At 41.4% G+C, this 17,983-nt stretch overlaps 1 protein-coding gene across 1 annotated transcript; it reads right to left on the bottom strand.

Annotated features, from left to right (window-relative positions):
* Window positions 1–1,317: 1,317 nt before the first annotated feature.
* SLC38A4 (solute carrier family 38 member 4) lies at window positions 1,318–17,751 on the bottom strand (the record flags this gene model as incomplete). The annotated part of the gene is made up of 15 exons (XM_082014024.1): window positions 17,617–17,751; window positions 16,653–16,743; window positions 15,280–15,395; window positions 12,116–12,189; window positions 11,902–11,994; window positions 10,303–10,384; window positions 10,128–10,210; window positions 9,973–10,031; window positions 9,302–9,580; window positions 9,104–9,183; window positions 7,894–7,994; window positions 6,787–6,911; window positions 3,921–4,065; window positions 2,847–2,944; window positions 1,318–1,419 (listed from the first exon to the last, which is right to left on the bottom strand). The coding sequence occupies exons 1-15, from the start codon at window positions 17,733–17,735 to the stop codon at window positions 1,318–1,320; spliced, it is 1,647 nt and encodes a 548-aa protein (XP_081870150.1). The 5' UTR covers window positions 17,736–17,751.
* Window positions 17,752–17,983: the final 232 nt, after the last annotated feature.

Consider the following 17,983-nt stretch of genomic DNA (forward strand, 5'->3'; position numbering starts at 1 on the left):
TGATTATGTATGTTGTTGAATGCTAGCGTATGCATAGAGCAGCTAAGGTACAGCCACCGAGCAAGTTACCCAAATTTAGGGTGTACAGTGGTAATACAGAACTTAGAGGCACATATTAAAAATTCTTAAGAGGAAAATATCTTGCAATTTATTGTAACTTAAGTAGTAAACATCTGAATGTGTTTTTACACAGGTAACAGGCTTGCTACAGGTATATTTCAAACACTGGTGAATAAAAATGAACCTTTTACAAACCCACCAATCCAATATGTTTTCTTCAAAACAATATTAAGTGTGTGGCTATGAAAAAAGAGTGACACATAAAAAAAATTTCAAAAATCATTTAACACAGGGTAACATTTTTATAACCAGAGGAAAACAAAAAATTATTTACATAAATACATATATTTTTATATATAGCAAATTACAGTTTCCTGCACTGAACATTTATCAAATACACAAGTACTGAACAATACTGGATCGGGTGCTTTGCCACACCTTGTGGTCTCCTTAAATTCCCATGAGAATGGAAGACAAGTTTCTATGGAGGATACAACTTGTTCCGTGATGCAAGCTCACACAAGAATTAAAAAAGTAAAGAAAACAAAAAAAACCCACAGCAGAAATTCCTGACGTTTCCAGCACGGGCATCTTTAACAACAAAACGCTAATGCTCAACTGTTCTTCAAGCACATGCCCCAGCACAGAGTCTGTGCCAGAGAGCTTTATTCTGTACAACAGCCATCACCTGCCAAGGGTGACGAATTTGGGCAAGAAATCCGATGCTCAGCTTTGTCTGCTGGCTTGTCAAAGCCATCATCTTTCCAATAGACAGGTTGGTAGGGAGCAGTCACCTTTCAGATCCCCTACAGAAACCGCACCCTTTCTCTTGGAGCTGGGCAGCTACTCCCATGAACTTCAGCTAGAAAACAAGACACTAGCTGGTTTTCTGGCCATTACCTTTCCAGGGCTCTAGGAACTGTGATTATTAGCATGATGGGAGAGGTTGAAAAGGGTGACACCAAGCTATTCTTAAGGACTATGTACACAGTTATTTTGGTTTTGAAAATAGATAGCATCCACACCACACATTTCGTTTCACCTGGCCAGAAATGCTAAGCTCGGGTTCCTAATGCATAAATAACAATCCTTAGTGAAAAGGATAACGTAGACTCCATTGGGTTCTAGTGACCTTACCAGAAACTGTCTTCAAAATACTGCAGTTACTAGCTAGGAATAACAGTCCTGTTTAGGCGTCCTTCAGAGCACACAATAGAAATATTTATGGTATAAAAAGCACTTGGTTGTCTCCACAGGTTAGTGATGTCTGGAACTTGGGGGATTGTTAATCCAGTCCATTACAATAAGAGTCATACTCACAATCATGAAGATTATGCCAAGAATGAGAAAAATTAGAGCCTGCAATTGGAAAATGATATTTTATTAGTAAAGCAAGTGACTGAGCAGACTGTAGTTCGCAGACTGTAGTTCACCGACTGTCCCACTGAACAGCATTTATGTAACACCCAGGGCCTGAGTTTGGGTCATTCTCTTTGTCTAAAGCCCAAGTAATGTCATACAGGGCTACGTGAATCAAAGTTAGTCCTGTGTGAATTTCAGTCCAAGAAAGCCAGGATTTACAAGACCAGATCTGACACCCCCCTCCGCTTTGTTACTATGAACAATAATACAAAATATAACAGAAGAACAGTTTTTTTCTTTAAAAACTGACCAATGTTCAATGAATGATCATTGTCTCTGGTATAAAGAACAGCTTCAGAGTTAATCCTTTTCATCATTATTAGACGAACAGGTAAGACCATCTGTCTTCTCTGAAGGCATTTCTGTACATATTCGAGTGATTCAGATGTTTATAGTCACCCTTTGCTTTAGGGAGGCTTTAGTTTACCATAATCTGTCCACACTTAACAATATTCTGACTCGCAACACAAAGATGAATATTGTAAGTGATCTCAGTGGAGGGTGTGAAATTCTAGATGTGCCTAACACACGGCAACATGAAGAATGAACAAAGAGACATGAACAAATATTCACAGCTCCAAAAGTCATCGTCAGAAATCATTTTATAATAAAAAACCTTTTCTTTTATACTTGCAGTATGTACTGGTTGAACTTCCATGTTTTTTGTGAACATGTATATAGGTGTATATATGTACATCTGTTTACATTAGGTGCCTGTGTATCTATTTCATCAATAACTTTTCTGATTAAATTTTCAAAGTACATATCCTTGGTGATATTGTTAAATGTGCAGATAGCTATTGATGTTCAGGATGAAAGGTACTGCTGCAGCAGTCCAGCACGACATATAAACACATGCTGTGTATAAATGATAGACCTTCATATATGTTTCCTGTAGCTGTATAGATGTATCTCAGTGGGGAACTGACTATTGATTAATTATCTCTGCAGTACAACTTCCTTCTTAACCTTGAACTCAAATCTTCCTGCTAATCCACAGCTGGCCTTCTAGCGTGAACCAACAGCTCCTTATACGTTGTCTTGGTGTTATTAATGCAAGAGCAGTTGTTAACTAGAGCTTAGATCGGATTAAATACATGTCCTTTTCTAGTGATTTAAGACACACTTCAACCTAGACACTTACTGTTGTGTGTCAGTATCAGTAGGGTGCTAAAGGCTTTGGCGTGTGAAGCCTGCCTCTCCTCGCTAAGGTGAATCACGCTGCCCAGCCTGTATTTTGGGTGAGACACTGCCATTTGTGATCACCTGCCAGGTGCTGCAAGTCAAAGGTCCGAGTATTTGTGACCAGTGGAAAGCCCACACCCTCCCATCCTTCCTTTGGCAATTGCTGCCTGCTCCCTTACCCCGATCTTCTGGGGAGACCTCAGGGGCTCCTTCTCAACAAGCCGCAGATAGAAGGCAGCAGGGAGGATGAAAATCAGCATTGTAGCAGAAGAGGCACCTGGAAGAGAAAGCAGAGCTGAGTACCGTGCCATCTGACACATAAGCAGTGTGGTGGACCTGTGAAAGAGAGTGTGTGGGCAGGCAGCTCTCTTCCAAGGCCAGCTGCACATGGGGCTCTCTCTGTAGACAGCATTCATGTAGAGCCGTAGATGTCCAAACATTTATTTGAGTGCTCAGGGCCCACAGAGGCACTCGTTGCCGAGGGGGTTTGTTCAAACCGGTGTGGCTGGCTGTGATACGGACGTCTGCATGTGGGCTGGTGAAGCGAGGACAAACAGGCGCTCCCAGGGCGTCACGACCCTGGAAAGCGTGTGTCGAAAAGAGGGTGGATGACCTGTGCCTACTCCTCTCCTCGCAGCAGAGCCCGGCGCGGTGGCCCAGGTGTGAAAGGCAGGGAGTACCCAACCAGCTGACTACATGCAGAGTACAATATGAAAAAGACGGAAACCTTGTGGAGGTGTCTTTCTCAAGGGCATCTGCATCCCTGAGTCCTCAAGCAGCTCAGAGCATGGAGGCTCATCGTAGACCTCTTTGGTCAGAGGCCAAAACTGACCAAAAGAAAGAGGTAGGGAGAGAACTGTGAATGTCAAAAGAAATGTGTCATTTTTCTCCATTTTCTAACATCACAGTCTGGTAGTCAATGCATTTTGTCCGGGCTGCAGGTGCTTGAAAACCAAAGGTGATTTCCATCTCCTCCCCATTCACTAAATGCCCTTTTTGTCAAAATGGAATTCCTTACCAGTTTTTATACTGTGATTATTGGATCCTTTGTGCCTCATGCAAGGTAGCAATGAAGTTGGGAAGCATTTGTCTTTGTCTGTCAGCTATTTGGGAATTTTTACTTCCCTTTTAGCTTTAATCCATGTTTATATTACTCTACTGTAAGACCCAAACTGAGACGCATTCAGTCCATGAATGTAAATACATTGTGGAAAGGATTAACATAGTAAACAAAAAGTATTTATGAAACCTACCAATAAATCCGAAGATGTCTTTAATAGTCGGGACAAAAATTACAAGCAGATTATTAAAAGCAAGAATTACTGCTGCAATCAGGAAATGTCTTATCCAGCTGAACGGCCTTTTGGGAAACAGCAAGGCACTGATAGATGAACGGATCTGTAAGATGGAAAGCAGCAGGGAAAGTAAAGCAGCAATTAATTTATCTTTGCTTTTCAATTTTTTAATGATTTGCTTTTCAGTTTTTTAATGATTCACTTTTCACTTTTTTAAATGATCTGTGCTAGTTACTTTTGCTGTGAGAAATTCTGAGTGAAGAAATGTGTTTTCAGTCTTTGATTCCCTTAATGTAATCTCACTTTGATGTAGGTTTTTTGAGAACTGGGTTCCCAGTTTAATGCAGAAACTCAAATATTTGCAGTGTAGAAGAAAGTCAAGTAAATAGGGTGTAAAATCAGGGATGTGAAATCTGTTCAACTGAAAGATGCTAATATCAGCAAAACCCCCTCCGAAGAAACCCCCACTACGAATAGTAATCAGCAGGCAAAAAACACACGGGTGAAATATGAGTTGCTGTATTCCTGAACCTGAGCCCTCTGAAAATCCCATGGGAGTTCTGTCATTTACTTTTGTGAGAGAAGGAGCAAGCTGTTGTTTTACTTTCATTAAATATATACATATACATCTATAGATCTCTCAAAATAAAAGCACATTTTTCAATGACACTTGGAAATTATAATCCTAAAAGCTGTTGCAGAGGATCCTCTTTGCTCCACTGACTCTTTCACACAATGCAGAGAGAGTTTTTTTGCTTTTTCATCAGCAAAGATGATAAGTAGGGAAAAGGTCAAGAGCAACTCCCTTTGGTGGCTGGAGATACTGTTACTCTGAAGTACCGTGATTAACTTAAAAGATTTGAAATGTAGAAGTTGAACAAAAATGTTTTTATACTGAAAAAAGCTCAAAACCCACTTCTATTTGGTTGTTTTAAAATAACAGACAGCTGTTTCTGGATGAGTTCGTCATTTCAATAAATGTATGGGGTTCGTCAGACTTGGAGCCTTTAATTTGAAAATACAGCATGAATTTTTCATTTTACATTTTTCAGGTTGATGTGAGCCAGTATTAGGAAGAGGGAGGCAAATTGCAAAAATTTTGTCCAGCCCCTGAGTTGGTGTAAAACAGCTTTATTCCACCAAAGAACTGTTGCCTGCATTCCTGTTCACTTATTGTCAACATCTTGTGCATTATTCCTGCTGTGACATAGTCCTTAAAATGAAGCTATCAAACTGAAGTTTTAGGGTGACCAATGGTACATAGATCTATATTTTTTTTTTTTTATTTTTGGCAATGCTATTATTTCATTTTTCAAAAAAAAAAGAATAAACTGACTAATTTAATAAAATACAAATATGGTAGTTAATAAAAAAAGAGGTTGATACAACTATACTGTATTTGGAGTAATTAGATCTGCTGAGCTGGCTGTCCTCATAGGCTGTATAAAATTGTTTGATATGCTGGCTTACAAGCAAATGCTATTTTTTTGGGAGTTCTTTTAATAGAGCAATTAGTGTTGTGGTATGTAACTGCTAAACCTTTGCACACTATTAAGATATAAAAATGATTATACAGAAAGATAAAAATACAAAATGCTACATCTGACAGATAGAGGCTTTTGCAATGCCCTTAGCTTGTTCTCCCGTGAAGAGTGATCGGTTAGTTAAGACTAATTTAGGCCATTTTGTCACTGGTTTAAACACGACATTTAAGGCAGAGCACTGGAACGCTCTAAGCTGGAAGCTGGATGGACTCATCACTCTGGGTGCTTTGTTCCAGAACTTTTTTTTTTTTTTTTTTTTGCATACAACCTTGAATGGTGATCAGTGCTCTTAGGTATTTGTCAGCAAGCCTGGAAACAGCACCTACACAGAGCTGGTGTTTGCATCCAGGACAATGGAGCAATAGGACCCCAGGGTTACTGCTCTCATCAGATGGGAACACTACCGTGTGACGTGGAGGGCTGGGAGCCCTCCGGCAGCATGATGCTGGGCTTGTACATGCCATACAAATGGCACACCAACCTCCCAAAACGTAATGACCAGGGCCAACTATTTTCTCCCCTGCTGTGTAGCCGCTCACGGAAGGCATGAGGACAGTCCTGTACATTCAGGAGCCTGGAGGTCTGCTCTTCAGGTGGGGATTCATCCCTGAGGAGGGTCAGTCCCTCTGCACAGAGGTTTGTAGCTGTGTCTTTCTGTCTCTGCTATAGTGGATATTGCGTTTTTCCTCGTGAACAGCACCTAGAAGCTCCAAACTTTGCTCGGACATCTGACTATGTGGCTGAGTCTTGGCTGCCTCTGTTTTCTGGCACTTAAGCTTCCTCCCCTGTCCATAGACTCAAGCATGTAAGAAAGATGTGCACAGGGACTCTGCCCCTCTACCTTGGCAGCCAGGTCTGGCAGTCCTGCACAGCACGTGTCCTGAGCTGCACGTGCCCGTCTGGAGTTCGGATGCTATAGCAGGTGCCTATGTCTGTATTAGGAAATCTCGTAAGTGGTTTCAGTATATCCCCAATTCTTCAGTACTTACACTGCTGCTCTGGTAAATATAGTACAGAGCGAGCCAGAGGGAGACAGGGCAGTTGTTCCTGATTTATTTCTGATTTATTTATAAAGACTGATTTATTTCAGTCTTTCAAAGTTTGCAACCCTAACTACCTAAGTTTCTTGCTCTGGTCAAACTCCATATGGGAAAACAGACCCTCCCAGGTAAAAACTCAGGCTTACTTTTCTTCAATGATAAATTCTGTCTGTGCTGAGTACATACAGTCAGTGTATATGGGCTAGCCCCGATTTCAGCTTCAGCAGCTGCATTACTTACGGGGAAAAGGACAAGGGGCACAGTCAGGGTTACAGCCATCAGCACTGCCAGGCGAACTGACAGCAAGAGGGTGTCGAAGGTGTACACTTTGGTGTACGTATGAAGGAGCTCATCTTCAACTTCTCCTATGAAAAGAAAACAGAAAGGAGTTAAATCACTTAAGCAATATCTGCACATGCAAAAGGATCTTTATGCTGCAGCAGATAAGATTAGCCATGGCCCAGCTGCTGTCATCAGATCCATGTTATGGGCTAGGCATGAAAGAGGAATTTTCCCAGCACAACCGATACAAGTCCATCATTCAGAGACAATGAGGGTGATACAGCTCTGAGGTGATGCTTTATACTCCAGTATCTCAAATGACTTTCTTAAAGTCATTAAGTGGATGTGGAATATGAGGTAAAAGTAATTTCTCTGATATGAAATAGGAAACAATTCACTGACGTGGGCAGAGCTCCCTTCGACCCCCACCCAGGTGTCCCAGCTCTCATACAGAGCCCTCTTGCCCCAGCGATAGAGAGCAGATTGTGCTGCGTCATTCACTTCTCTGCTGTAACGGAGGAACTAACGAGGTAAAAAGAGGTGGCGTTTGCATAAAACTGTGTGCTAATACAGGGGCTACTCTGTTTACCTACCGGTTAGTCTAGCTCATCCATATTTTTTTACACTAGAATGATTTGCACCTGTTTTCCAGCATAGGTGAAGCTGAATTAGCGGCGTCAGAGCCAGGGTGGGTAGCACTTAATAGTGTCATGTAAAACTGTTGAGCACTAGAGTATTTTTAGTACGGTCACTCTTGGCCTTTGCCAAGAGCCAAGTTTACAGCAGCTTGTTGTCTGAGTTCACAAAACCAAGAGATATACAACTGGTCCCCCTTGTAGGTGCCTCTGAGTCTCTCTATGGGTGAGGAGCTTGTGGCTTGACAGCTGGATAAGTCCCAGCACTTATTCAGGAGGTTACACACTGTGTATTATGTTTGAATAACTCTCATACGTGGATTCAGGCACACAGAAAATATATGAACACTTGAGCCTCAGTGTGGTAGAACCATCTCACCTGCTTTAAAATGAACGGGAAAATTCTGCAGAGAACAAGGCTTTGACCTACCGTAGAAGGTAAGGTATCCAAAGAGGGCAGCCAGAAGATACATGGTAAGCATGCCGGTGATGGAGATATTTGAGACATTCTGCATCCGCTTTCGGGAGCGACTGAAGTAGGAGAGAAAGAGAGTAACAGTGCTATTCTTTGTAGAAGTAGTACTCTGAAGAGTCATAGCTCTGCTGGCATCCCCTTGCTGGCTAGTGAGCTCATAGCCACTATATTGGTTATACAGAGCTCTTTACTTGAAGCTTTGCAGTTCTGTGCAGAACAGCACAGACTTATAAAAGTGTATTGAAACTCCATTTCTATTGCTTAGTGACAACATATAAATGTGCCATGTTATTTTGTATATCATTATTTATATACTATCAATCTTAAATGATGTATTTTAAATAAAAAATGGAGTGGCTAAAATTACAGGGCTGGTAATAATAATAGACAAGAGCTTTTGGTCAACTCTATATGAACATACTCATATCTACATAGGGCTGTTCTGCAGGTTGAAGAACCTGCTGCAGGTCAAATCATTTCTTTAGAAAAACTTTGGTTAAAGATTTGGTGTAAGAAAATCTTCAGCTTATAGAACCTGGAAGCATGTTCCCAAGTCCTCTGAGAAATTTTATTTCTTCTGAGGTTAAACCTGTTGAAATAGGAGGTAATGGGTCTTGGCCTCTTTGAGTTTTGCAGCACAACCTTCTGTAATGTAATTCTTGCTGTTGAATAAATACATTTTCTTAGCCCTTCCCAGCTGTCAACTCCATGCTGATTTAAGCAGGTGTATTTGATTTTTGATATTTGATAAGCAAAATAGGCTGGGTGAAGAGCCTGTGTGAGACACCCAAAACAATGGCATCCCAAGAAACCTTAAGAGTAAGCAGCAGCTGACCCAGACACAGAACTCATTAAGATATTATTAGAAACAAGAATTATCAGTTTCAGTGCAACCAAGTTCCCCAGTATACTTGACATCACTCAAAGGACTGTCCAGATTCATCCTTCCCTAAGTAAATATTGATCAACGTGGCTATCTGAACAGTGGTCTCTGTCACCAATATCTGACTATTAGGTCAAAGCAAAGCCAATATCTTCTTACTACGGAAAGCAATAAATCATTAGCAGGTGGGTGTCTACACACCAGCAATCAAGGCAGAACATGTAGAAAGTGATCTTTAGCTATGGTTAACTGGAAGTATGGGACAAAATTTAAGAACCTTACTCTTTCAGTTCACTGTATATTGGTAGCACCTCAGGGTGGCATACGAATGCAAATGCCAGGATGGGTATTGCATAGGCAGTCTGTAAAATAAAGCTCCCATTAGTAAGAATGGTCACTGCTGTACCTCTGACTTTTGGCAGGCAGCAATTTAGCTGTGGTATGAATGACTAAAGCCAAATTCTACAGAATCTCCCTTACCCGTGAGTTGAACACAAAATATTTTGGCTGACACATGTCACTACTGTCGCTGTGTGCTTCATATTCTACACCACTTTTTGGGGAGGTATCTTTTGGCTCCTCAAGGCCCGGCAAGTGACCAGCTGTGTTGTCCATCATGAAATTCACACCAGAACTGAGAGACTCATTTGGTAACATGACCAGGTGCATTGGCACTGTGTTGTTGATGGCAGTCCAGTTTTCAGCCCCGTGGTCCATGTTGGGGAGAGGACAGGGTACTTGGAATTTCTTGAAGATTACCTACAAAGAACAGACAATGTAATCAGAAGAGTACCGCCACAGGAGATTACACTTACACCCATGATATACCAAAAGAAATACAGACAGGCACACAGAGAAGAGAGGGGAAAGAGTGGGAGCAAGGAAGCAAGGGCTATCACTGCTTCTCCTGCAAGTATTTGTTGCTACTCTGCCTCTGCTGTTGTCCTGCTTTATATTGTTATTCTCAAGTGTTGTTTTTTAGGCTGATCTTTTTTATTCTGACTTTGTTCATAAATAGGCTTGTTGATTTGATTCTCTTGCAGGTGCTATTCTAACATCCACATTAAATTGTCATGATAAGAAATATAACAGCATTGCACCATTTAGAGGCTCTGTATTTGCTTAGTGACAATACCCAAACAGTCACCTACCACACTGACAAAGAAAACCATACAGGTCAGTGAAAAACCACTCGTATAACCAAGATAACCTGTGAAACAAGAAAAAAAATATACAGTTCAGCTACATATAAATTCATAATCCTAACAGAAATAAGAAATGTGGTTAAGTGGAGCATTAATCTTACCTAAACTCTTTAGAAGGGAGAGGGGAAGGATAATCCCAACTGTTACGAGTATGACGAGGTAGTTCCCATTTAGGTACCATTCTCTAAAGAGGAGGCATAAAAAGTAACAATCATTATCATTGACATGAAAGTGAAAAAATTTCATCTGAGGTTCAGGTTGGGCAAGGGTACCTACCCAGAACTCTCCTCAAGTTTCATAAATGCTCTGATAACTTCAGGAAGTTCATATTTAATAATGAAGAGGTAGCTTGACATTGCTGAAAAAAACAAACACACACCTTCAGAGAAAACAGTGTAGTTTTAAAACAAAAATAATCTGTTTTAAAAAACATTAATGCTGCATGAAAAAACATATTGTTGTGGGAAAGCAGCTTTTGCTAAAATAGAGAAATTAGTTTTGTTCAAATAACAGTGTGACTACATAGATGATATGTTCCCTTGATATTGTTATGAGCATGTCCTGAATGACATCTAATATTCAGTATTAGAATACAATACAGTTATTACTGAATTAACAACATGCTTAAATCACTGTTCTAATGAGATTTACACTCTTAACTTTTCCTTTTGCTTTTCTGTTGTAAATGCTGTTTTTCCAGTGGACACTGTCCATCCCCATTCTGTAGTAACTTCAGTTGTTACTGCCTCTAATGTTCTTCATTTACCTTATCCCTTCTATTTTCAGCTTCTTTCTTCCAACACTCTACTCCGTATATAAAAGAAAGATATCAAGATATCAAGTTATCAAGATTCCTGATGGAAGGGTGGACTTCTACACATCTCATTTCAACGTACCGCCAGAAGGCATACTTTTTTCACTTATGTTACATTGGCCACAGAGAGGTCTCTGGAGACGTATAGATCAATCTAGACAAGAGGCTGAAAACCACTGGACTAGAGTAAGAGCTATTCCTCCTTAACAGGGAAGCATACTTCCTTCCTGAATTCAATTACATTTAATATCCAGGCTTGAAGACAGAAAGGAAGACCATGGAATAGGATCTTTTACAAACAAAATCAAAAAGTCTTTTGGAGTAGAGAGACGTGAACCACCTCCGTCTGGGTAGCAAAGTTGTCAATGGAGATTGGCAAAACATACCAAGTTCCATGAGAGAGATCACAAAAAAATTTAATTGATCAATGATGCGTTTAGTAAATTAAGAAATCTGGAAAAAATTACAAACTCTCCTGAGCTTTCAGATATGGTGTTCTCCAGTCTCCTAAAAGGCTTCTCCCAGGGTAATAAAAGGAAATAAGCTTTGTTGCATGAAGGCACAGTCCTATGCCTACTGCTTATGTTGGTAATTAAACAGTCTCTTTTTCTGAGAGGATGGAGGTTACTTGATGGATATATCACAAGGAAGTATCTGTGTGGATCAATACTTTCAACAACCACTCTTAAACACCCATGTGCTTTTCCTTTTAGGTAGGATTAATCTTTTCTAAGTTGAAGCAGATGATGTTTAGTCTAAGCTGTATTCAATGAAGAGAAATGGCCGGCTCCTTGAGGGCAGTTGGCCAAGCCATTTTAGCCATCACCGAAGGCTCTTCACTGGTCACGGAGGGATTGAAGCTTTCACCAGATGCGGAAGTGTCAGACAGCTGAAACAAGGCAAGATGAATTCCTCCTGCCCTTTCTTATTACAATGTAGTGTATACTGTACCCGGATCATCTCTGTTACCTTTTAGCCTGACAGAGGAGAGAAAATACTTATGTTCTGTAGAGAAACATTAGAAGTTAGAAAACATTTTTATAAAATCTTTTGCCCCTTACCTCCAATGTTCTGCATTGTAACCGAAATGAAAACACCACACTTCCCAGGCCAGCCAAATGCCTTTTCTCCCAGTTTTTCATATATTAGTGATCCTGAAAACAAAACAAAAAAGAAACATAGGCCACTGCATTGGACACATTTGATGAATTGCATTCCAACGTAAAATACATGCATGCAGTAGGGACCCAGTCAGTCACAGCCTGATCCTCATACCTCCTTCTTTTGATATCTTCAGTAAGAGGTGGACCGAGTAGAGCGACAGTATTGCTACGCTCAGCAGCAGAACTCTGCAAGGCAAAACAGAAATCAGAATCCCAAGCAGGATTTCAGAGACATTCAATTAATTTGAATGTACGCTTGCTCATTCGCATGAATTTCAACCTGTAAACAGTTTTCAGCAAGTTTGTGCTTTGGACTCCCAGTGCTAAATGCAGAGATAAGTGTCAGCTGTAGCTTACTTGTGAGTGCAGTTGAACCTCATACACTCCAGAAGCCCCTCAAGGCTTGTTTAAGTCCAGTTATTCCACAAGGACAGAATCTTACATCTTAACAAGACCCTACTAAAGCGAACAGATTTCTATGCAAGAGTCAGGTCTTTTGACTCTTACCTGCTCACTGACCTCTCATTGTAATCTCTCTCCTTACTCAGAGCTATTAAAAAAAAACCCAAACCCATCAAACCAGGATTGCGACAACTTCACTGCCAGCTCCTGGCTAGTCACTACTTCTGACTTCTGCCATGTCATTGTGAAGTTGTGGAGCTTAGCTTGAAATGCTCACTTTGCAAAGTACCTTGGAAACCTTGCATGATGCTAAAGCATGGCATGACACTGGCAAAGCTGCTCTTGGAGCACTTGCGGCATACTCTTCCAGCCTAGTCTGCTTGAAGGTACCTGGGCCTGAATTCATTAATTCTGATTACTGCCATGTTCCTTCCACACAACATTTGCATCCTATGTAATTTCATCTATCTGCCTCTTGCAAACTGCTGATGAAAAATGTAGCTTTGTATGAGATTTTCAGGGCACAACACCACGGGCAGCATATCCATAACCATCTTGTCATCAGCCTGCACAAGCGTTGGTGCAGAAGGGTATGCGATGATAACGTGACAGAGCTAGGAAATACCGATGTGCCTTACTTTATGGCTGAACAGAAGGTTGTGCCCACATCTTCCACTCCACTGAACATGTGGTTTGGTATAGATATGGGAGACACTGACAGCATAAATGTTAATAAATGTTCATAAGTTAATAAATGAGTTACAGTCTAAGAGGAGACATAGGCTCTGGGGCCAGGTGACGGCACCAGGCCATCACTTTTCTCAATTTTATTTGTCCAAGAGAGACAGACACTACAGACTTCATGTAAGCAGGGTCGTCTCTCATGCTGTTGGCTCATGCAATATGGTGAGGGGTGATCATGTCTGAGCTTGCAGTGTATCCTGCCAAGACACCATCCTTCTTGATCAGGGGCACCCATGCAGCTGTTATTCAGAGACATGGTCTCCGTGTCCTGACACATGAGGTATGGTAAACAAAACCCATCCTGGTTGCACTTGCTAGATCATGCCAGGCAGCAGAAGAGATGCTCTAGTGTGTGCTCTGTGCCATTGCAAACCTCCCCCATGGGAGAAGAGGATGTAATGGGAACTTCTGGAGACCTTCTGAATTTTAGAAGCCCTCCTTCCACCTTCATCCTGTGGAACATCTTCCAGCAAGAGAGCACTTGGGCAACATGAGAACAGTAAATTACAAAAATCTAGACAACGCTGCCAGCATCATCCAAATTAGAATTAATGTCCAGCAGTTTCCATTTAGTAGATGGGATTTTTCTGTCCTGCTAATGCTAACATCACAATCTGTGAAAACAGAGGAACCTTTGGCAAGTGGCTGAATGCCATGGGGGTAACAATATCCCCACACAGTTTTGTACTTTTAAATAAAACTCTTTACCAGAAGGGGGAATGTTCTCATGCAGAAAGTATGGAAGCATGACAGAAAAAATGAGCTGCAGGGTGGCAACGTCCTTTGTTTTTGCTGTATAAGACTCCATAGGATTGCTTTAACATTACTCCTTGCTTTAGCACTGCCAACAGAGATAATGTCATTAGGCTGATATTAGATTTTTTTTAGCCGCTTGTGTGAATGAACAGAGTCTTAAGAATAAAGATATTCCAAAGGTAATTTTTTTTTCCTCTAGTGAGGCTTGATGTATCACAGTTTTCTTTCCAGTAATAATTTATGGTCATGCTAGTTAGTACAAGTGCTTAGAGAAAGGAAGGAATTGGAAGAAAAATAATCCCACATTTGTCAGACTCTAATGCAGTCAATTTTAGAACCAGCTTCCATTTTTGTGTCAGCAAATACTATATCTAAACAATTTGAGTGCAGGTGCTGGAAAGTATTTATCCAGGACAACATTTGCATCTACAATTAATTTTCAGTTAAAAATTCTACTGGCAAAACAGGAGGTGTTTCTTAGCAACTGGGAGCTACATGTAGCATTTTAAATGCTGTTGCTGTCGTAGTTACACAATCTCCAGCAGAAAGAAGCTGTATAAAGATAGCCATGCAACCTGATTTAAAGCCTTGTTAGATTTCAGTAATGTAAAACAATGGCCTATTGTCACACAGTAGTCATGCTTTATTCCAGTCTCCTGAGGGATTAAAATTAAGGCTTTGGTTAAAATTAAAATCAGTTATTAAAAAAAGAAAACCAACTTTTTTTTTTCCTACAGTCTCTCTCATTTTACAAGGTTAGCCATAGATTAAAAAACTTCACATGGCTGTCTGTTACTGTCTATCAAAACTCATTTTGTATAGATACTGTATGTCAGCCACATACCGTTGCTGTCATCTGTGCACATTGAGTACAAATAGACTTGAGGGAGCAACATTAAATCCGAATAAATTTGTGAATGCCTTTGCATTTAAAGCATACTGCTATACTGCTATTTCAGACTGATATCAAATATTCTTTCATTTCTACATAGTGATTAGATAGTTGGGATGATGTAAATGTATACTTTATGTGTGATTTATTTCCCTTGCTGAATTCCCATACTGAACCAGCAAGATTGCTGTTGTTATTTTAGGATCAGTATACTGCTCTTCCCCTCTGGTTTTTGACTGCACAGTATCAATTCACAGTTGTGTTCCTGATACAAAACAGGGCTAAAATAAAAAAAGTCCAAAACAAAACAGTTTTTTCATCAGAGGACGGTTCCTTGCATTGCAGCTAAAATGTTTTCGTTACAGATGATCTTACAAAACCTTTCAGCTAACAAAACAAGCTTAACGTACCTCTCTAACCACAAAAACTTTAGCTCTAGCTCACTGCTTATATTCTATTTGCTTTTCTTTCTATGTACTTACACGAAAAGGATGATTCCTGTGTTGGCCATGGCATAGGAGAGCCCTAAGATGCCGCTGCCCATAATGGCATTGCTGAGGTTGAACGAGGACATTCCAAAGGAAGCTCTGCCTCGGTGCTGTTGGAAGCAAGAACAGAAAATGTCAACTAATTGGCATTTTATTGAGCACAACAAACTAATTAACCTCATTGCTGGTGTTCCCTATATTTCTTTCTTGATCCTTAGAGGTGGAGCCTTGTCAAGGCTCCTGACCCCACAGGTGCTTGCCACCATAAGAAGTCTCTTTTACTGCAGAAGCCAACTGTGCTGGTAGGCATTTGCCTCTTCCCGCTCTCCCCTTGTCTCGGTGGGAAGGAGGGCTACATCCCCGACAAGCAACTGAGGTGACTTAGCCACAACTGGCTGTGTTGGCCAGCCTCTAGAAATACATGCTGTTATTTAACAGATTCCCCAATTATTGATTTAAAAAATTCAGCTGATTTTTTTAAATTAATCCAACAGATTCTTGAATTTTTTTCCAAGTGGGATGTGCTTCTTTCTTTGGGGAACTAAAAGTGTGTCTGGGGGAGAAAAGAAGAAGAACTGTGTGGCTTGGGATGGAGACAGGAGAGTGGGAGAGGGCGGATGATGTGTGAAGGAGTCACATCTGCCACAAAATGTAAAGGGAAGTGGGGGTATATGGCTTTTAATTTTAGCTTGCAATCACAAATAATACTTTTTGGTTTTGTCTGAACAATCCTAATCAAACCTGTAACATGACCAATAAAGCAATGCCTGTCTTTGCATCAAATTCAAGAAAACTTTGAATAAAGTTAAATCCTGAGCAGAGAGTTACCCACACGCACAGCCCAGGAATGGGTGCTGTGCTTCCATTAGCACGTGGAGTTGCCTAAAAGTTGTGCTGAGCATGTAATGTTCAGCACTGTAAAGCCAAACATGAATGCCTCATCTTTAAAGGGACGTAGATTCATTTACACTGGTGTTGGAAACGAACATTACAGGCATGTACGCACCGAGGCCCAGCTCTACCTTGATATAGGAGTAGCAAAGTTTCTCTGCATCGAATCTCCTGTCAGAAATATGGGTGCAGATCTACCTTGCCTGAACATCTCGGATGAGATGACATGGGTGCTACCGGCGCCCAGGTACGATCTGAGTAATTTTTCTGATTATTTGTGAAAGAAAGACCTGGTTTTACTTGCAAGACAACAGAAAGGGTTTGCTGCACTAGCTGTTAGAAAATGTCTTTACTCCTCCAAAGTCAAGACTATGCTGATCAAGCTCCAGAGTAACTTGGTTTACTGAAACTTTTGGAAAAAGTTTCAGGTCAATAAGATTTACTTTGTAATCACTCTTAAAATGAATAAAACTTACATATTCTTCATTATATTCTTCCAATTTCTTTTTACCCAGGTATCCATTTGTAAGGAACTTCTGACTTTCTGCATCGTCACTAGCAAATGGACTGAACACAAAGGAAAATAAGAAAATATTAGGTAAGGCTTATGACACACATTGTGTTCAAGCAGTGCCTTTTGTCATTAGTGGAAACTTTCCTTTGATATTGCAATGAGTTTTTAAAAATCCTTCAGAAAAACCCCTCTTTTCTCCTGTAAGATTCTCGCGTCCAATGGCATGTTTGATAGATCTTTGCTTTGCCTCGGAATTTAGTTTTAAAACCGGTAATCTTCAAATTATATCTGATTGCAGATGTTGGAAAGTAACAATTCCTTACTGCCAGCAGTGTGCTAAAAGCTGAGCACGTACTCCACAGCCGAGGAACAAAGTGCCTTGCAACTGCCCTGTGGGAGATACGTGCCGGGGGGTTCAGCAAGCTGAGGGCTGGAGGCTGGTGGCTGGTTTTGAGGAGTCTTTCTGTGGCCACCCAGGTGCTGGTGCTATGGTGGGTTGCGCTGGAGATGCCTGCGTGTGAGCTGTCCCCGGGGCAGCACTGAGCTGCTGCCCTCCACACCCTGCCCTGGAAAGCGTCCTCCTCTCCCACGGGGCTGAAGCGCGCTCAGGTTGCCCTGCCCCGAGCGTGTACAGATTTGCACGCGTACTCTCTGACCGGAGCGGCTGGAAATTGCCCAGTGGGTGCTCGGGGCTGGGTGCCTGCAGAGGTGACTCCAGGCGGTGGCCGGCAAGGGGGACCCGGGCTGTGCTGGGCACACCACCCTCCAGGGCGCAGAGCAGGGACTGTCGGTGCGGTGGGAAAACGCTAGCTAAACACTTACACTAACGTCAACGTACTACCTAGGAGATGTTTTGGGTCCCAGATGCCGTTAGTGAAGTTTGTTTTTTGCTTACTGCTTTCTAGTCTTCCTATTCAAACGCTTACCTCCGAATTGCAGCCTTTTCCGAATCAACCAGCTCCGTGTAGTTGTCTTCGAGGCTTTCCCCACTGTTGCTCTGATCATCAAGTTCGATGTTGACTTTTTGCAGCTCCATGCGATCCATTAGAGCGGTCAGCGCTTTCCAGCACACACACTCGCTGCCTCAGGGTAAATAGCACCGCGCCGTCTGCTTGCGGGTCCTCTCTACCATGCGGAGCCTGCCAGAACACTCTGTTCTGCAAACAAAACACAACAAAACTCATTAGAGTTTTCCTCAAATTAGATAAACCAGTGTGAATCGTTGGGTTTGTGTTTGTTCTTTGTAATAGCATTAAGAGGGGAAACCGTTGCAGACTGGGAAAATTCTGGGCA

Source organism: Phaethon aethereus, assembly GCF_964289735.1.
Source record: "Phaethon aethereus genome assembly, chromosome: 1".
NCBI lineage: Eukaryota > Metazoa > Chordata > Aves > Phaethontiformes > Phaethontidae > Phaethon > Phaethon aethereus.